Source organism: Neltuma alba, unplaced genomic scaffold (genome assembly GCF_004799145.2).
Source record: "Neltuma alba isolate B1F8T4 unplaced genomic scaffold, ASM479914v2 tig00012113_pilon, whole genome shotgun sequence".
Taxonomy (NCBI): Eukaryota; Viridiplantae; Streptophyta; class Magnoliopsida; order Fabales; family Fabaceae; genus Neltuma; species Neltuma alba.
Window position 1 is genome coordinate 1 of NW_021636665.1, and position 22,099 is coordinate 22,099.

The following is a 22,099-nucleotide window of genomic DNA, read 5'->3' on the forward strand; positions in this document are numbered from 1 at the left end:
TAGTTACTTAGGAATTTTTAGAGATTCAACTGAAACGAAATTACGTCCTAGATTATACACTATATTATATTAATTTGATTTATTTTGAAGTAAACTTAAGGTGATTAATGGCTCTTTTATCATTGTTAACCCAACTAGCCAGAGGACTAGATCACTAGTTAGATCGACCACTTAAGTTAGGTTTTTATGCTGCGGTGCGGTCAATACTTTCTCATTCCATTTATATATGATAATCAACCTCATTATCATTCTTAACGATCTCACTACCATTCTTACGCAATTAGTATAAGATAATTAATACGCAATTATCGATCAGAAGATTAACATGTTAGTTAATGCATAAATAGTGAGGAAGGAAAACCTCCCAGTTATTATTATCATATCTTTCATTTTTGATTGCTAAAAGCAATCTCTCATAGATATTACACAAACACTACTAAAATACTTTACCAAGATAACACACTCATTAAACTTTGACGTGACCCGTGAAACTCCATTCCCAAGGAGAGCATGAAGCCCAAGCAGATGCACCTAATGGTCTCAACATAAACGTAAAAACACATACTTTAATAGTAACACAGTTCTATGTCTTAGTAATGGGTTTCAGTATCTAGTTGCGCATCCACAGCTTCACCATAATAACAGCATCTTCTACAGATTCCTCCGTACCATCCGCCACAGCATCCATATCGGCAATATCCTCCCCCATAGCCACCACCATAGCCGCCACGTCCAGGGTAACCACCTCCGTAGCCGCCACGTCCAGGGTAACCACCTCCGTAGCCGCCACGGCCAGGATAGCCACCACCATAACCACCATGACCAGGATAACCACCGCCATATATACCCACCACTTCCTGGGTAACCTCCATAAACGTATTTGGCATCATCTACCTCTCCATGTTTCATTGTCTCTACCTCAGGTACCTTAGCTGCATATAATAAATATAAATTGAAGAAACACTTACATGGTTAGAACAAATACTGTAAAAGTTTTTTCATAGTGGACTTTTCCTTGAATATAAACTAAATCTTTGGAAAAGCGACATGTTTTATGAAGCCATACCATGTTATTGCACGTAGCAAAATAAGTGGACATGGCAAAAAGCTGTGTATAGTGCTGTAACAACATATTATATATATATATATATATATATAGTCTAGAGGAAGAAAAATATAAATCTTGACTATGAACATTAAAAGTGAATATACAATGTATTTACTTGAAATTTATTAAGTGATTTTGGCATCGTATGAGGTAAGGATCATCAAAACAGCTTTTTTTTTTTAAAAAAAAAAAAGTGATTATGGGAGTTTGCCAAAAAAGTACCCTCAAACTCACCATGATTAGAGGAAGACTCAGACAAGTCCCTAGCTGTTACCTTCGAGGTGATAAGGAGTGAAACAGCAAAGAAAGCAAGAAGAAGAAAGGGCAATTTGGAAGCCATTTGATGAGTTGCTTACGAAGAAGGGAGGTGTACTGTGATGGTTGATAACCATTCGTGTGCTCTATATATATACACAGTCCCTCGGGAAAAAGAGCTATATGAATTAAGGGCCTGCATGTAGTTGGGAGTTAGGTTTTTCATTAATTATAAACCTTATCTAAGCTATACGCTATAAAATTCCAACTTGATTTTCATCTGGCTTTTTATTTTTTGTTCTTATTCTGGTTGACAATGTTGAAAATATTAATGGCCCACGAAATTCAAACAGAATTTATATTTGCATGAAATGGCTCGATTGATCAAAAGTGGTTAATTTGTTCATTTGAATTTGAAGGCATTTGATAATAAAATAGCATATGATATGGACGACATCAATCGAATAAGGGAGAATTTGTTACAGGACTATACTTGAGTCAATGAATTAATTTAGGAAAATAAATGGTTGATCAAAGATATGTTGGAATATATTGATGATATGATCGGTTTCTTTAACTCAGAATGTTTACAATTACATAGCATAGTTATTTAATTGTTGGATTAGGTTTAGGTTATGTTAATTTCTTTAACTTATGTTTACAAATTACTTCTCCGGTTCTAAATATAAAATTTTTTTTGTAATTTAAATTATACTACAAAATGAATTTTATATTTAGTACTAGAGAAGTACATTGTTATTGATTTTGAAATGAAATTGCATGTTTTTATTAGTTTACTCTATCATCTATCGCTGGTTGCTGGTTTCTAGATTCTGATTGTATTGATTATTTGAAGGGAGGATGTCTATAAAGTAGAAGATATTTTTTTTTAAAAAAAAAAAGGGTTAAACTTACTACCTTGTTGATTGGCAAGCAACGCAGTAAAATGCTTTTTACACCTCGGCTACTAAGAAAACTGATGTCAAAAGTTGAACTTCCCACATCGTTTTGATGAGATAAATGATGTGGGAAGTTTACTTTCCAAGTCCATTACACTAAATAACCGATATGGAAAGTACTTTATTATGTCGTTTACTTAAGCAAAAGAAATGGTTAGATAAACTATGTCAACGGCATCTATAACCCTTATATTCATAGCGAAATTCAAATTCATAACCTTATAAGTCATAAACTCAACTGGACAAAATCTATTATTATCCTCACACATACTTTTACTTTGCATGTAAAAATACTCACAAGTATGATACACACACACATATAATAGATCATTATGTTGTTAATTAAATAATTTATATTAATTATTTGCCTCATATGCTTTGTATTTTTCTTAAAAAAAATATTATATGCCCAACTGCACAAAGGACTTCCATGAGAACAAAGTAAAATTAATCAATTAGGACGGATTCTCATACATAAACGTAAAAATAAATACCCACACTCATAGCAGTTTGACTTTGACACATAACTCTGCCCCATAAATTCAAAGAAAGCAAAAGTTAGGCACCATAATCAAACCCTAATTTTCCTTTCACTTCATTTCTAATTTATGTACCTTACTGCATAATAGTGCTTTCATTCTACCAACTCCTATGTCCATCATAGTCTTAAGTCTATCTACCCACTCCTAATATATAGAGACGGCGTCTCTATAATCGTAGGGCGAGCCCAAATTCTTATATTGCATGCCATCCCCATAAACTTTTGATATGAATAAATCCCTATAAACTTTTCATCCTTCTCTTTTTCTCTGGGATGAATATAAAAATTTGTGATCTAATTATAGCATAATGATCTATTATTTTTAAAATGGGTTAAGATATAGATTTTTTTTCGAAAGTTTTTATTTAAGCACTCTGATCATCTAGAATTTTTGTTGATAAAGTTGAAAAAAATTAATTTAAAATAGATTTAATAAGTCAACTATCATTTTTTTGATGCTAACGAATTAATTTCAAAAAGAGTTAAGTCGTAGATTTATCATTATTGATTTATTATTTTTAGACATATACACAAACATCCACATTGTCCTTGTAATTAATGTTTATTAAATTATAAAAAAATAAATAATCAACTCTCAGAATCTTCTCATATTCAATGGCACGTATTTATACAGACCCGGATTATTTAGAATGATAATATTCTAACTTATCACGTTTTTAAAAATAATAAAACAGAATATCTTAACGATTCATTTTATTAAAATTACTTTAAAAATAATAGAAATAAACATTAACTAAAATAGGATAAAATAAAAAATTAATTGTCCAAATATTACTCCGAGCTTTTTTAACAGAAAAACAAGTAAATATTTTTTTGGTGGAAAAAATATTACTTCACCTAGCTTGCTGCATTTGAAACTCAACTAAACTGACCAACAAAAATTAGTCTAATTTGTAAAGAGCCATCAGTTTATAACTCATGGCATCATTAGTAAATAATTTGTAAACACTCCTGGAGATATACCGTGGTTTTATAACCAAGCTCATCTAAATTTTTATACCACAAGGGAATTCAACTGAACTATTGAAGACACCAAGAGAAACTATGGGATCCAACTACAGAGAATGGCTCGATCCAGGTTTAAAATTGTGAAGTTTAGGCCCATTTTCTCAACCCCAAAGTTGTCAGTTCGGCCCATATTTGATACACATCGCCCCTAGATGTTTCGAGTCTCCCCTCCCCATCTCGTTCTCCATCTTCTTGTCGCCGTTGACTGGGTTTCCACAAAGGCAAGGTTGGCATGCTTACCCTCTTATCTCTCTTCTCTCTCAGTTTCTCATTCTAATTTTCTCCTTCATCTGTGTGTTTTTTTCCTATATTTCTCACGATTTCTTAGCATTGTTTTTTCTTTCTTTTTCGTGAATGGTTCAAACTTTGATCAAACTATTTTGAAATTTGATCCATATTTGTTTGGACTTGGATTCTCTCAACTACGCTTCCAATCCTCCTTCCCTCCACTGCCCTCCTTTTCCCTTCACAACTGGATCAAAACTCCAATGGTCCATATTTAATATTTTATAACATTTTATAAAAAAAAGTATTATTATAAAAATAGATAAATAAATTTAAACTGATAAAATCTAATCTAAACAGCTCATGGCTACAGACTATTATTATAGAACAAATTTTTTCAATTTTTTTTATTACAGTTGTGAACTGTACGGATCATATTTTAACAGTTTAAATTTATTTATTTATTTATTTTAATAATATTATTTTTATAAGATGTTGAATCTGAACCAGTGGAATTTAGATTTGTTTGATCTAATGGTTGTGAAGAGAAAAAGAGAGTAGAGGAGGAAAAGAGGATGGGAAGGGTTGTGGAGAGAATTCAAATCCTATTCGTTTTATTCTTCCATTTTTGTTGATATGAAGCCCGGTACTATGAGGAAGTTGTTGCTGGTTGCATAAGCCCTCATACAAAATGTGCATCGGCCAAGAGCTTGATGGTTGCAGGAATCCGCAACATGTTTGGTTTGAAGGGTTACCTTGTTTGTTTGGTTCCCTTAGGGCTGAGAGAGAGAGAGAGGTAGTAATAATCAAATTACCATTTTATCTTTATTTATTATTATTCTTCTTCTGATACTTAATAATCTAATTGAAAAGTTGATATTGGTACTATATATAAGACATATTTCACATGTTTATCAATTTTTTTAAAATTAACTATGTTAACATTCCTCTAACAATAATTAAGTAGGGGAAAAAGAGAAAGGAAATTAATAAAGATATTTAAGGTGTTTTAGAAAAACATATTATATTAACTAATTTAAATAACATAATTAATACACTCAAATTAGTTAATTATGTCAAGAGGAATAGTTTACATTTTTATTTAGATATTAATTTACATCTTAAATAAAATTACATACTTTAATAAAAATTCAATCTTGTTATATCAATATGTATATTAAAAAATTGGCACATCAATTTTTTATTCTAATTAATATAATAATATATTTTAAGCAATCTAATTAACAAATTTTTTTTTGTAAAAACCAAATCTTCATTCTCTTTTAGGCTATGGTTCATTTACCAACTTTAATATATATTTTAGTTAATAAAATAATATATTTGTAAAACATAATTAATTTTAGAATATATATTTTTATTTTTTAACAAAAAATATGAGGGCAAAATTGGTTTTCCCTCTCCAAAATTTCTAACTAAATGAAGCGAAGGGAGCATTGGGATATCGTACTTTTTAGATTTGAAATGTATTTCTTATCTTTATTTTAGTATTGGTTATCATCGGATTTTAAAAAAAAAATTGGGTAAAGGAAAGGAGCTAAGCCCATACAACACTGCTACTTTCTAATCCTACAAGTGACGCAATGACCCAGTCTATCTTGTTCCAAAATGTTCGGAACTTTAGTTGGCGGAGTTATTCAAGTCCTTTTAATGCTCGAAAGCTTTTGACTAAGCTCAGCCAATTTATCAGTACAGCGATTTCCTTCTCTGAAAATATGTCTCCACCTAATGTTCTAGTCTTTCTTCATCATCTCACTCATCAACAATTGGAGGTGCTTATAACCTTCTATTATGAAATTATTTTGAAACACCTTACTCACAATAGTAGCATCACTTCCACTTCAATCTGTCTAAATCAAAGGTCCTAGCACATTTGCAGTCTTTCAATGATGCTATATACCTTAGCTTCTGTTGAGTCGCAATTGTTTAGTTGATGGGAGAAGCCCCGTATCCACTCACCACGGTCTTCGCTTATCACTCCTCCACATGCAGCTCCCCTACCGTGTTTGCTCATTTCATCTGTGTTCAATTTACATTGGTTCTCTAGAGGTGCTTTCCAAGAGATCATTACTTCTTCTATGGTGCCTACTACTATTCCTTCAACCCATTGATGGTGATAAGTTTCCAGATACTCAGAGATTCTCTTACTCGCATCAAGGGGCATTTCAAAATCTGGATTATGCACTTGTTGGTTTCTTTAGTACCACATATGCCAACATGTAACTACAAACTTCTCAACCCAGAAACCCTCTTCTTTTTGTGAGTTTTGAGCACCAAGTTGCTAGTCATCCATGTAGCCCAATCCATACTGAAGAATTCTATTCTCCTCTTCCATGGTAGTATTTGTCGCTAGATCATTGTCGCGTAGGGGTAATCTCTCATTATATGGATTAAGGATTCAGTTGCCCTATTACATATTCTACATGTTCCTTCACTTCCATCCCACTTCCTGGTAACTTCCCTACTAGCTAATCTCTTATGTTTTGCAAGCCGTATAAACATTCTTACCCTCTCTGCAACTTTAAACTTCTAGATTTTCTTCCACTCTTCTCCTCCTTGCACTTCTTTTACTCGATTCAGGTACCTATATGCTGATGTTGTTGTGAAGGGCCTGTATCTGCTCAGTTCCATCGAATTTGTTCCACCCCATTACTTTCTTGCTCTCCAATCTCTTGTTTACAGTCGACTTTCACATTATATTTATCCCACACCCTTGCTAACTCCTTCCATAACCTTGAATCATTGCTTTTAAAGATCATTTTATCTTCTTCCTATTCTGATTTGCCGCATTTTCCTTTCAATACTTACACCCAGAGATCACTTGGTTGACTTTGACATCTCCATATCAATTTGAATAAGAAGGCTTCATTCATGTTTTTTAAAGCTTTGATTCCCAATCCACTATTTTCCTTGGATTTGCACATTTTGACCAAGCAATTGCATGCCGTTTACTCCTCTCCTCATTATCTCCTAATATAAACCTCTTCTGTTCACGTTCTAATTCGTCAGTAATACCTTTTGGCAGACTATCATGTTATATGGGGTATATGGTCATAACACTAGTGACCGATTTCACCAATGTTACTCTTCCTACGAAGGATAGACCTGAAGCTTCCCAACCCTTGAGTTTTTGTCTGACCCTATCCACTGTAGCTTTATATTTCTATCTTCTTCGTTTGGGAAATGAGATATTTGCTCCTAGATATTTGCCTAGCTCCTCTACTTGTTTAAAATAGCTTTTGTTACGTATTTCTCTCCTCAGTTGATTATTGATATTTGGGAAAAAAAAAAGTCTTCTTACTACTAACTTTATGCCCGGACATGTTACTAAAGTCCTGTAAACACTTAAGGATAACATCAATCTAATTAGCAGCCACCTTTACAAAAAGAACAAGATCGTCAAGAAACATCATATGTGATGTTAGTGGGCCTCTTCAACCTGCTCTCATTCCTTGCTATTATTTCTCTCTTTCTCTATCTTGAATCATGTGTGTAAGTTTTTCCATTCCGAGAACAAAGAGATACGAGGAGATAGGGTTGCCTTGGCAAAGCTCTTTAGTAGTTTAGAACCTTTCTGGTTTATTGCCATGCCACAGGATGTTGGTTTCAGTTGTATCAATACTTTTCAAAATTCTTTCTACTGTCTCAGAAGGGCATTGAGGTTCTTTAAGTATGTTTTCAACATACTTCCAACTAATTCTATCATACACTTTCTCTAAATCTACTTTGATTGCCATAAACCCTTTTATGTCTTTTTTCCTCCTCATGGGATGCAACATTTCATTAACAATAATAATATTATCAAGAATATTTTTACTGAGAACAAAGCTCACTTGATAGGGGGAGACTATTTTTGCCATAATAGTCTTAAGCCTCTTGAGTATGATCTTGGCCATACTCATATAGATCACCTTGCACAAAGATATAAGTCTCAATTGGTTCACATTCTCCTGCCTTTCCACCTTTGGAATTAAAGTGTTAAGAGTCTAATTTACTTCTTTAATTTTGTCTAGTTCAATCCACATTATCCTCACAATACTGCAAACGTTACTTCTAACAATCTCCTAGCATCGTTGAAAGAAAATTGCTTGGAGCCCATCATGCCCCGAACCTTCTAGTTTACGAATAGAGAACATAGCTTCCTTGATTTCTTCAATAGATAAGTCAGCGCATATGTAACTCCATTCAACTCTAGTAACTTTAGGCCAACTATGCTTTGTAGTCGCCTTCACTTTGGGGCTCCTCAACATTAGACTATGATTTACCCTAATATGCATTCTGTCGTTTTGTCTCACAACCATGTCTTCCTCATACTTCTTTATCTGCTTTTCGAAAACTTCAATGATCACTGTCTTGATCTGTGCTAGGAATGTCTCGTTGTTACCAGACATGAGTTGCTTTTGTGATTGCTCAGACATATAGGAAACATGATTGCCAGTAATTTTGTTTCTTTGTGGTCTATCCATCCTCCCCATCTAAAGGATGAAACCCACTAAAAGGTTAGAACGTCAACTAGAAGAGGTCTAATAGAAAAGAGGAGTGAGCAGGGAATGTCATGTCTGTTTACAGTTATTGCCACCATTCTAAATGCAATGCAAAACACTTTAAAATCACAAAATCGCATGCTCTGATACCAAAATGAAACATCCATATTCTAAAAACACAACACTTAGCTTAGCACTAACTATATTCATTATTACTATGGTAATAAAAGAGTGAAACAAAAATTTTCCTTTAAATCAAGATAACCATGATAGAAAAAGGAAACAACCTACATATAGTGACTATCGTGGTTATAAAGGAAAGCGAGTATCAATAATTGAAATTGAATCATATAATCTCAAAGAGGGAAGATATTGCCATTCTGTCTATTACCTGTTACGTGCTTAACCATGCTAGAAAAGGATGCTGTTTAGCTAACATGGTTATAAAAATACACTCGTTCGTAGTATGTCACAACCAATACAAATATATATTAAACAAAAAAAAAGGCCTCAGGCCATAACCTCAATTGGATCTACTTATTAGAAACCACACTCAAGTCTTGCAAACTTGCTATCAAAATGACATACAATCCTACGGCCTCCGGCCTATTAACCAACAATTGTTCCAACTCAAAGGTCATAAATGAAAACAAGGAGTGTAATATTACCGAAACCAATAATAAAACAAAATGAGTGAAAAGTGTCCTAGGTGACAAATAACATAAAACTTGAACATAACTACTAATGAAGGATGACTACTCGTAGAAGTAGTCTCACACCACCTATGAGGTGCCAAGTGGGACTAATAGTCTTAAAACAATGAGAAAACACAACGTCAAATAGTAGCAATATACATGTTAAGAGAAATAGCGACATAGGATTTCCTTAATCAAGTAGTTACACAATTTATGCTATTTTCCATTAATCAAATAATATTTGTTCCTCCTTATCTCCTCCTTATTCCCGTCGACTAAACCCATGGCTAGGTCTATAGTGCACACATGGGACCATAGGTTCCTTCAGTAAGGCATGCTGCCCTCGGGGATGCTGCCCAAGTATAAACCATTGGAGTGCTGCAAGCTAAGGGGATATTACCCTGGCATTAGAAGGGACCAGCCATAAAGTGCCATATGGCGGTCACGCCACGTGGTCACAAAAATATAACTCCTATCTCAAACCTCCTCCCAAAATATTAATTAATATAACTCATTAACTATTTATATTGTTTGCAACCAATCACAAACCTTATCACGCGTTTACTCACATTATACCAATTACATAGCATGGATTCCAACAATGCATATAAGCAATATATAAACTATCTTTCTAATCATACTGTTATGCAACAATTTCTATTATAAAGTTTCCTTCAAGTAACAAATAGTCCCTTGAGACAATTTAGTAAACTAGTTGTTTGATATATTAGAAACAAATTAAAGATAATATTGTCAGATTCTCAAAACTCATAAATCACACTAACAAGTGAGGCAGGTAAAAAGAGAGTTACCTAGCAATCACTCTCAAAAAAACAAACCTAGGCTTCAGAACTGGAGGAGTCCCGCTAGTAATTGAATCTACGAATAACTATGTCTTATGCTCTATCATAGTCTAAAATGCTAATCCTAAATTTTGAGTCCTAAAGTCACCAGTTTGGCTATTCGTTTTTATCTCAGAACCTATGGCTTTTTGAGAGGAAAATTCTTATGAACTCAATAAATTAAGTTTACTGAATTCTTATGCTAAAGTTCAATTGCAATTTTATATGCTCGTAATAAATAAAAAGGTTGAAAACGTGTTCTACCCAAAAACCCAATATTTAATATATATATATATTCATATGATTATTTATATATTTATTCCTAAAAATAAAAATAAATAGGATAATATGATATATATATATACACACACACACACAGCTGTGCGCGCGCACGCGCCTCTGTGTGTTTAATTGTTGTGGGAACATGTGTACGGAAGCCGAAAGGTTGCTAGGCAATATTATGTGTGTGTAGACATGTGTATATGCATGCACGCATGTGTGTGTGTGTGTGTATAAAGGTACTTCACACATTACATGGATGGGGAAAAGGACAAGACGTGTTAGAGTTAATTACATATAAGAAAAATTATAACTAGAGGAAAAGAGAATAAGTATGGGTATGTGAGTGTCTTGTGTCAGGTGTATAGTTAAGGAAAATGGATGAAAAAGATCAAGAGGAAAAAGTAGAGAGAAAATAAGAAGGAGGCAATTGCAAAAAAGTAACAAGCAAAGCAAGAAGAGGTACTTGGTGACCGCAGCCAAGGGAGAAGTAATGGGCGAGCAAAATAAATTGGGTGTTAGGTTTAGTTGCTTATATACATTTTTTTTAGGCTAATAAAATTTAAACTAGCTTATTCTATATTGGTATTTTTTTAATAAAGGAGAGAAAATATTCTTTAATATAAACAATATATCAGATTTTAGAAAAATAGGATGTATTTCAAAATCAATCTGATTTTCTTAAATAGTATATGTACTCACATATATATACTATATATACATGTCCCTAAATTTATAGTTTATTATTATTTTATTTTATTTTATTTACTTTCAAACTTATGTCTATAATCTTTTAGTATTATCTTACGTTAGAAAATATATATAGCTATATTTAATTATTTATGAATATCACTTTTTACTCAATTTACTTTTAAAGTATGTATATATATATGTACACAATTTATTTAATAATTTAATTTATAATAAGTCTTAAATTGTCCGTACTTAAATTCTCTTATTCAACCTTTATAGTATTCCTTTGTGTATAAAATCAAATCTTATGACCTAATGGGTACTAGCGACACTCCAAGTCTGATAAGAAAATAGGGATTTTATAGATTGCATGCTTGGCTATATCTCCACTACATCTTGTTTCTACCAGCACAACAATTTTGGGTTTGAATCTCTGCTTTAATTCTTTAACAACATTACCGAAAGCTTTTTCGGCTACCCCTCTAGCATTCCACACTAATATCATGAAAACATATGAAAGGTAAGGAGAACCCAAGTAATTCTAGTTCATGCACCTTCATCATTGGGTAAACCTAATGGATGTAACTCCCAATATGTCGTCTTTCTCCTGACTTCCAACATCTTGTGCTTGTGCAGATTGGTTCATTGTTCCAATGGGACTCCTTCGATCGGGTGGTTTTGTAATATCAACCTCCATCATTTCTTCCACTTTTTTTGGGAGAGTTTCCAAGGAAGTTGTCAACTATTTGGTCTTCCAAGCCTTGCCTCTCGGAGCCCTGGTGCATTACTCTACAACTATCTGGTGGCCCTAGATTGCATCTATATTGTGTTCAATCTCTATTTCCTAACCTCCTTTTAGCCCACTTTGTAACTGCCCATTTGCTCTTTCTTTACTATTTTGTTTTCTGCCTATTCCATTATTCAGCCCAAAAGATTCACTTCCCCTTCTCTCTTTCCTACTAGCCTCCACTTCTTCCTTTCCACTTATTATCACCATGTGTCCCTCTTCTTGCTTCCCATCCTTACCCCTACTTATCTCTGCTACTAACTCTCCTTTCTCCACTTTCTTCTTTTACCTTCTCACCTCTTCTGATACCCATTTTTTATGATTAGTCTCCCCCTTTTTGCTCTCCCTTTTCTCTAAAATATTGTCAATAATCTGAAGGGTTTCCTGTATGTTGCTTCTACCATATTTTCTTTCTCGACCAGCTCCTCATCCATTAGGATAGTAAATCTTGATGTACTTTCCAAAGCCTTACTCCCTTTGACTACCTTCCTCTATACCTCCCTAGAGTTTCCACTTTTCTAAATATTGTGGTGTCCTTTCCTTGAATCTTGCACCACCATCCAATCACCATAAATCCTAAGGGCCCCTTGTACTGTTGCCTTTCCATGATCTCTAACCACCAGAGAACTTGTAGATTTTTCTCCATTGACATCTTCTTGTCTCTTTAGAGGGCATCTTTTGGTGGCATGTCCAAACTTGCCACAATAGAAACAAATCATATGTTGCCCCTCATATTCTATTTTCAAGTTATTCCATCCACAGTGTAAGTAGGGAGGAGTGGTGCATTCATATCTATTTCCACACACATTCTTGCATACATTGTTCTAGCTCTTGTGCAAGTCATTTCATTGACTTAAATGGTTGTACCAATCTTGTTACCCAAGTTTTAAAATTTTTTTTTATCATAGTAGTCCCCTGGGAGTCCAAGCAGTCTCACCTAAATCGCCAGCTTGTTAATCTTTTCACACCAAGGATTGAACTTCCTTTTCCAAGTTTGAGTAGTAAGACTAACCAAGGACCTCCATCCAACACAAAGCTATAATCATCTAACATTTGGAAAGTAGCATGCATAGAGTCATTACTGATATGAAGATCTTGACCTTACCTATTTTCCCCCAGAGCAATTGTACCTTCCTTCTAAGTTGCATAAATCCCATTTCCCCTCCTAGCAGCTTAATGATAAGGGTTTGCTACCACTTCTTTTCCAGATGTCTCCTTTCTTCTTTAGAAAACTCAATGATGGGTCCTCTTTCTGAATCCACAATGAAGCTTCCTTTCATTAGCTCTTCAATGATACTAGTGGTAAGATTACCATCCTGGCATCCTAGACCTCTTTGAAATTTTGATTTGCTTCTTGCTCCTTTTCCATGTTTGATTTCGACTTCAGTGCTTCCCTGTACAATATCATGGCATTTCTAGTTGGTAGAATTTCCAATTCATCTTCTATCATCCACTCTTCTTCTCTAGCTCGAAGTGAAATATCCCCCATAAATCTTCATTCCGTTCTCTTGACCTTTCCTCTTAGATCTACTTCTTTTTGCTTGCTCCCAACCTTCGAATAGTGAGCTTCCTCACCAATGCTTCCTCTATTCCTCGTTACGTCAGTAATTATCAGTGGTTGCTTCATTCCTTCTTAAGCTCTTTTCTTTACAACTAATAGCTGATCTAAAGGGTGCTTTTGGGAAGAGTTACCGGTGACTTGCATGGAAAAACTCAGAACCTCTCTCTCTTCTTTCTCTTCTTAGTGAGCTGAAAATTTGTGATCAAGAACTTAGAAATTCTTTTCTTCTTCTTTTTTTTTTTCAATTAAGCATAAGCATTTTTTATTAAAGGTAATTCTATTCGAGACACTACTAGACACTAAATATAGATAGGAACCTCTCCTAAAGGCAATTCAAACTTTTGTTTGCCATATTGCTAGCAGCTTAGCCCCTTTCTCTATACCAAATCCCAATTGGTTAGAAATTCATATTAGTTCCAAAATAATTTTCAAAAACAAGTCCTAAGTCCTAGTGTCATATTTTTTGCTACTCATAAGTATCCTCTTATTAGAGGTAATAGGAGGCATTTGAGACATCGTTGAACGATAAATATAGGCACCTTTTCCAAGGAGATTTTCTAGTTTCATACTATATCTGGTCCTTAATATAAAAGATAGATAACTAATTTGGAGAAATTAAAAGAATTAGTTAAAGTTGGTTATTTGTAATAAATATATATTAACTTTCTTAAATTACTCTCTTTAATTATTTGTATATTTAAAAGTTGAAATCATACTTTGGTGGTAGTCTTTCATAATCAATAAAGATATTTTGGGGAAAAAAAAAAGTAGAGTGGATTAAGATCCCATATTTAGGATCAAATTCAATTCTTCAACTAGGTTTTATATTAATAACTAAAAATAGTTTTTTTTTAACCACAAATATTCTCCTATTGAAAATAATAGGCAATATTCGTTAGGAAGAAAAGTCCAACTTCAATTTAGCCATTTTCTTGTCATATCTTGGTATTTTTCAGTTGGACCTTGCGACACTAGCCCAATAATAAGCTTAGCTCTGGAAGGCCATTGAAGCTACTGCTTAGTAGTGTGTTGTTCGCTGTTGACCTAAGTTGCTCTACCATGCATTGCACTCCAACCACTATCAATTTCTCCAATACTTGTCTTGTGTATTCTGTGGTTTTTGTTCTAGTGAAAGGTATGTAGGTGCAGGTTCATATTTCTCTTGTACTTTTGCACCTGATTACAATTAAAACTTTTATTGAAAGAGGGAGAAAATTTTTTTGTCCTGGAGATTTATTCTGTATTCTTTGATTACATTGCTAGGCTTATTTGAAACTATTTACGGGTTGAGCTAGAGATGAGGTTGCGTGCATCTTTAAAATGAAATGAACTTACATGATTTTCAAATTTCCCCCCGTTTTGGGAATTATGTTGCTCTCACTCTCCTCCCAACTCACGCCTTAAGATTTCAAAGCTATTTGTGTTGATTTGGATAGAGTCGAATTCTCTTGGAAACTGTGATTCTTTTCTCCCTTTATAAAATCTTTTGCTTGTTGGGTTTTAAGCTGGTGCCAAATTCATTGATGGAGCTTGCAAACTAACTATTAGCACAAGTCATTAGAAACGAAGGCCTATAATTAATTTTGTAGATATTTTCTGGTCACTTCCTTTACTGTACAGCTCAGCCCTAGGGTACTTTCTCATTATAAATAAAATGTATTGTTACTATTCATATTATCAATGAGAATGAATATTCATATACTCTTGTGTCCTTTTTGTTATTATGCTCTCTTGTTTCTAAAATGGCATTGGAGCTATAAACGTCGGTACCATGGCCAATCACACCAAAAGTCCAAGTCACTTTTCTTCTCCCACCTCTAATCCTATTCCTACCGTCTCTTCTTCCTCTTCCTTTTACCCTTCCAATGTATCTCAATTCCTCTCAGTCAAACTCAACCTCGAAAACTATCTTATCTGGAAAGCCTAGATGCTTCCTTATCTTTATGGGCAACGCTATTTTTGCTACGTTGATGGTTCTAATCCCTAGCCTCAAACCAAACTCTCTGATGGCTTTCCTAACCCTCCTTATATCAAATAGTTTGAACAAGATCAGTTGGTTTTGTCACTTCTCATTTCCTCTCTCTCTAAGAAACCCATTGGCCAAGTCATACAACACAAAACCTCCAAAGCCATATGGCTTGCACTAGAAGCACTCTCTTCTCGACAATCCCAAGCTAAATACCTTTATCTTTACCAACAACTCACCAATTTCAAGAAGGGAGGTGAATTTGTTACAGAATATTACAAGCGAGCCATTCATATTGCTAACTCTTTAGCTATCATAGGAAATCCCATTTTAGGTCTTGACTTTAACATCTATCTCCTTGGAGGTCTTGGCTTTGAGTTTGACTCAATGGTTACCTCACTAACTGCATAACGAGAAGTTCGAACACTAGAAGAAATATTGAGTCACCTTCTTCTCTATAAAGCTCGCCAATCTCAAAAACTTGTCTCTCAAATTGGTCAGCTTACTACCAATATTACAACAACCACAGGAGGCATTCTTCCCACACTTTCTTTTGGCAGAGGTCGTGGTGGTTGTAACTTCCTTTTCAAAGGACATGGTGGCCATTTTGGAAATAGATACAACTTTATTCATAGCAATTTTGGTCATGGTTTTATGGTTGGATGTACATTTAATCATGGAGGCTATACTATGTTATTTCAAAATGATCATACTGACTCCACTCCAACTTGCTAGCTGTGCTGTGCCCCAGGACATATAAGTGCCATGTGTACCCATATATATAACAATACTTTTCATGCACCTCCATCCTAAATCTTTTTTGCCAACTTTTCCACTTTTCCACCAACAGAAGATGATACTCTGTAGTACCCCAACACAGGGGCAACAAAACACATAACCTCTGATGTGTCTAACCTCAACCTTCATTCTAATCCTTAGTAAGGACATGATTCTATCTATGTGGGTGATGGAGCTCCTCTTTCTATTCAACATATAGGATCTAGACAAGTTAACTCTTCTATTGGTAAATATCTTTTCTCTCAACTTCTTCATGTTCCTCATATTACTAAAAATCTTTTGCATGTTTATTAGTTTTGTGTTGACAATAATGTGTTCTTTGAATTCCATGCTCATTGTTTCTTTGTGAAGGATGCCATCACCAAAGTGGTAGTTCTACAAGGTCCCAGTCACAATAAACTCTATCCATTTCATGGTCTCCATCCTCTACTGTATTTGACTTCCCTTACTACTTGTATTGGTGTTCGCACTTCTATCACCCAGTGGCATAATTGCTTAGGTCATCCTGCTCTTCGCACAGTTCAACGTGTTGTCTCATCTAATACTTTGCCTGTCTCAACTTTGTCATTGTCCACTTAATGTTTAGCTTGCCGTGTCTCCAAAAGCCATCATCTCCATACTGTTCAGAAACTCTACTTGATCTAATTTTTTGTGATGTATGGGGTCCTTCCTTTTTAGTTTCTATGGATGGTTTTAAGTACTATGTTAGCTTTGTTGATGATTTCTCCTGTTACACTTGGTTGTTCCCTCTACGTACTAAGAATGAAGTTCTACCTACTTTTGTTCATTGTCGCACTCTTGTTGAAAATCTCTTCAATCGTAAGATTTGCTCCTTTCAATTTGACTGGGGAGGAGAATTTCGATCTTTACACAAACCCCTTTCTTCTACTAGTATTCATTATCGCATCATGTGTCCACACACACAAACACACAAAATGGAGGCGTCGAATGACGGCATCATTCCATTGTTGACACTAGGCTCATTGTTTTGTCTCATGCTCATGTTCCACGTAACTATTGGTCTTTTGTTTTTTCCATTGCCACATATTTATTAAATCGTCTTCCTAGTCCTTCTCTTCATAATCTCAGTCCTTTCCAAAAATTATTTCATATGAAACCTAACTACACCTTCCTAAGTGTCTTTGGTTCTGCCTGTTGGCCCAACTTGAGGCCTTACACCAAAAATAAATTGGAACCCAGGTCCTCTTTCTGTGTTTTTATGGGATACAATACTAATCATCTTGGTTATTTATGCCTGGACATTAAGGAGGTGTTTGGATAGAAAACAAACCATGATTTTAGAAGTACTTTTACAATTTACGAAATAAATATGTGGAGGAATTTGTCTCGTTTTACAAAAAAGTGTTTCTGAAACCATAGTTTGGAGATTGCCAAATACCCTCTAAATCAGGATGCATGTATATCTCACGGGATGTCATTTTTGATGAAACCTAATTTCCCTTCTCTAACAAATCAACCACGCCCAATCCCACATTGTCTTCTTCCGCTATTTTACCGTTAATCTCCACTGGGCCTTTTCCTCCAAATATACCACACTCAAGCCCAAGTCACTCCCACCAAACTGCTCCAAGCCCACCCACACACCCCGTTACGCTAGACCCACCTGTCTCCCCCTCTCAATCATCGTCGTTCTCCCCACCGTCCCAAGCGCCGTCCCCTCATCCAGCGCCGTCCCCTGCACCATCCCCTGCCCCCGAACCACAGCTCTGAATGTTTGATTGCAGCAGGAAGAAATGACGATTTTCAGAAGTGCAGTCATATCATTAAATGGCTGTTTGTCGCACCAACTTCATCAGACTCATTTTGCCAGACGTCTCTCAATATGGTCGAAAATAGGTACTTAAAATTACTCCACATTCTTTGCTTTCTGCAGTGCTTTGTCTGTCAGCTTTTGGTCAGTATCCTTCTGGTTTACTTTGATTATGTCATGTCTGTTTACCATAAATTCTGGTTTTCACTAACTGAGCCATACGAATCTCTCCCTAGAATTGATTTTTTGATCTGGAGAGATCATAAGGTAGTCACCTCGTCTTCTAACAAGCCCATATCCTTTGCCCTTTCTAGCCAATGGTGTTCATAAAAACACATATGAAAAACGTGCACTACTTTCCTGCTTAATGCATCTGCAACCATATTTGCTTTTCCTAGATGGTACTTGAGTTCAAAGTCATAATCCTTCAAAAACTCCATCCACCTACACTACTTGTTGTTGAGCTCTTTTTGATCTACTAGGTATTCCAAACTCTTGTGATCACTGAATACTTTAAATTGGGAGCCGTAAAGGTAGTGCCTCTGGATTTTTAAAGCAAATAAAATTGTAGTTAACTCTAAATCATGAGTAGGGTAGTTCTCTTCATGTGGCCTCAACTCTCTCAAAGCATAGACTACTACCTTACCTTCTTGTATCAGCACACATCCCAAACTTTTTAATAATGCATCTATGTATAACGTGTACGGTAATTTAGGATTAGGCATAGTGAGTACGAGAGCAATGGTCAGTCTCATCTTTAGTTCTTGGAATATGGCCTCACATTTTTTAGGCCATACAAAATGAAACATCCATATTCCAAAAACACAACACTTAGCTTAACACTATCCATATTCATTATTACCAAGGTAATAAAAGGGTGAAACAAAAATTTTCCTTTAACTCTAGATAACCATGATAGAAAAAGAAAACAACCTGCATACAGTGACTATCATGGTTATAAAGGAAAGTGAGTATCAATAATTGAAATAGAATCATATAATTTCACATAAGAAAGATATTGCCATTCCGTCTATTACCTGTTACTTGCTTAACCATGTTAGAAAGGGATGCTGCCTAGCTAACATGGTTATAAAAATCCATGCGTTCCTGATATACGTAATATGTCACAACCAATATATATATATATATATATAAAGAGGGCCTCATGCCACAACTCCATTAGATCCACTTATTAGAAACCACACCCAAGTCTTGCGAACTTGCTATCAAAATAACATACAATCCTACAACCTTCGGCTTACTAACTAACAATTGTTCCAACTCAAAGGTCACAAATGAAAACAAGGAATGTAACGTTACCGAAACCAATAATAAAACAAAATGAGTGAAAAGTGTCCTAGGTGACAAATAACATAAAACTTGAACATAACTACTAATGAAGGATGACTACTCATAGAAGTAGTCTCACACCACCTATGAGGTGCCAGGTGGGACTAATAGTTTTAAAACAATAAGAAAACACAACGGCAAATAGTAGTAATATACATGTTAAGACAAACAGTGACATAGGATTTCCTTAATCAAGTAATTACTCAATTTATGCTATTTTCCATTAATTAAATAATATTTGTTCCTTCTTATCTCCTTATTCCCGCCGACTGAACCCATGGCCAAGTCTGTAGTGTACACAAGGGACCATAGGTTCCTTCAGTAGGGGATACTGCCTGAGTATAAACCACTGGAGTCCCGCAACTAAGGGGATATTGCCCTGCATTAGAAGGGACCAGCCATAGATTGCCATATGACGATCGCGCCACGTGGTCACAAAAATATAACTCCCATGTCAAACCTCCTCCCAAAATATTAAATAATATAACTCATTAATCGATTATATTGTTTGCAACAAATCACAAGCCTTATCACACGTTTACTCACATCATACCAATTACACAGCATGGATTCCAACAAGTAACAATTTCCAATCATACTGTTATGCAACAATTTCTATCATAAAGTTTCCTTCAAGTAACAAATAGTCCCACAAGACAATTTAGTAAACCAGTTGTTTGACATATTAGGGACAAATTAAAGATAATATTGTCGAATTCTCAAAACTCACAAATCACACTGACAAACGAGGCAGGTAAAAAGAGAGTTACCCAGCAATTACTCTCACAAAAACAAACTTAGGCTTTGGAACCGGAGGAGTCCCACCAGTAATTGAATCTAAAAATAACAAAAAATACATTATACTTTATCATAGATTAAAATGCTAATCCTAAATTTTGAGTCCTAAAGTCACCAGTTTGGCTATTCATTTTTACCTCAGAACCTATGGTTTTTTTAGAGGAAAATTCTTACGAACTCAATAAATTAATTTTACCAATTCTTAGGCTAAAGTTTAATTGCAATTTTATATGCTCGCAATAAATAAAAAGGTTGAAAATGTGTTCTATCCAAAAACCCAATATTAAGTATATGTATTCATATGATTATTTATATATTTATACCTGAAAATAAAAAATAAATAGAATAATATGATATATATATATATATAAGTGTGCGCGCGTATCTTTGCGTGTGTAATTGTTGTGGGAACGTGCGTACGAAGGCTGAAAGATTGCTGGGCAATATTTTGTGTGTGGACATGTGTATATGCACATATGCGCGTTCAATTCTACGTACTAAGAATAAAGTTCTATCTACTTTTGTTCATTGTCGCACTCTTGTTGAGAATCTCTTTAATAGTAAGATTCGCTCCTTTCAATCTGATTGGGGAGGAGAATTTCGATCTTTACACAAACTCCTTTCTTCCACTGGCATTCATTATCGCATCATGTGTTCACACACACAAAAAATGGCGCTGTCCAATGACGACACCATTCCATCGTTGACACTGGGCTCGTTGTTTTGTCTCATGCTCATGTTCCACGTAACTATTGGTCTTATGTTTTTTCCACTGCCACATATTTATTAAATTTTCTTCCTAGTCCTTCTCTTCATAATCCTAGTCCTTTCCAAAGCTTATTTCATATGAAACCGAAGTACACCTTCCTAAGGGTCTTCGGTTCTGCCTGCTGGCCCAACTTGAGGCCTTACACCAAAAATAAATTGGAACCCAGGTGCTCGCTTTGTGTGTTTGTGGGATACAGTACTAATCATCTTGGTTATTTATGCCTGGACATTAAAACAGGACCCGAGATGTCATTTTTTATGAAACCAGTTTCCCTTCTCAAACACATCAAACACGCCCAAGCCCACTTCATTCCCACCAAACTGCTCCAAGCCCACCCACACGCCCCCTTACGCTAGGCCCGCTTGTCTCTCCCTCTCCATCATCATCGATCGTCCTTAGGGATGGAAATAGGCCAGGCGGCCTGACAGGGGCCTGTGGCCTGGCCTGGCCTATTATAAAGAAGAAGCAGGCTCAGGCCTTTTTACAGGCCTGTTTATCTTATCAAGCCAGGCCCAGGCTGTTTTACAAGCCTGTTAAGCCTATCAGGCGGCCTGGGCCTGTTATTATTTTTAAGGGTATAATAGTAAATTTGTAATTTATCCTATGTGAGAGTTTAACCTAGCCGCCGCTGCTCTCTCTTTGTCTTTGCTAGCTCGCTTCTTTGCGTCACAGCTCCGATCGCAGTGTTTAACCTTGAATCACACTTTGCCTCTTTGCTTCATTGCTCTTTATCGCTTCTATCGACTATCCTGCCCTGCCTTTGCTCATTGAATCGCCATCTCCGAACTCCATTTGTCGCGACTCACCGTCTCTGAACTTCATTTATCATCGACTCGCTGTCTCCAACCACCGTTCTCAGATATTTTGAAGCATCGCGACTTGTTTTCATATGTGTGTGTGTAAGTGTGTAGTGTCGTGCCTCCCACTTCGCCCTTCAAGAATTTGATCTGTGTATTGAAGACTGGGAATCTGATTTTATTTGTTTTAATATTTGTTCCATTTTTTGCTATCAAGTCGATCTTTTCCTATTATCTTATGGCACATGGCTTGTCATATTGTAATAACTTTGATTTTGTTTTACTCATTTTGCCTATATGCAGTTTGCTTTCTCCCAATTCCTTCACATTCCTTCACGATTCGTCCTCCCCCCCGGTCCTGAGCGCCGTCCCCT

The 22,099-nt window shown here is 35.4% G+C and overlaps 1 protein-coding gene and 1 long non-coding RNA gene across 2 annotated transcripts; both read right to left on the reverse strand.

Annotated features, from left to right (window-relative positions):
- Nucleotides 1-590: 590 nt before the first annotated feature.
- On the reverse strand, nucleotides 591-872 carry LOC114722762 (glycine-rich cell wall structural protein-like). The gene has a single exon (XM_028908855.1). The coding sequence runs from the start codon at nucleotides 870-872 to the stop codon at nucleotides 591-593; it is 282 nt and encodes a 93-aa protein (XP_028764688.1).
- Nucleotides 873-8,186: 7,314 nt separating this feature from the next.
- LOC114722761 (uncharacterized) lies at nucleotides 8,187-18,080 on the reverse strand. Its single transcript, XR_003738184.1, has 3 exons — nucleotides 18,000-18,080; nucleotides 15,310-15,323; nucleotides 8,187-8,196 (listed from the first exon to the last, which is right to left on the reverse strand). It is a non-coding gene; the product is annotated as an uncharacterized LOC114722761 (long non-coding RNA).
- Nucleotides 18,081-22,099: the final 4,019 nt, after the last annotated feature.

Excerpts from the sequence above, each read along its gene's own strand:
- LOC114722762 (XM_028908855.1), bottom strand. The coding sequence starts at position 872 with ATGGAGGTTACCCAGGAAGTGGTGGGTATATATGGCGGTGGTTATCCT.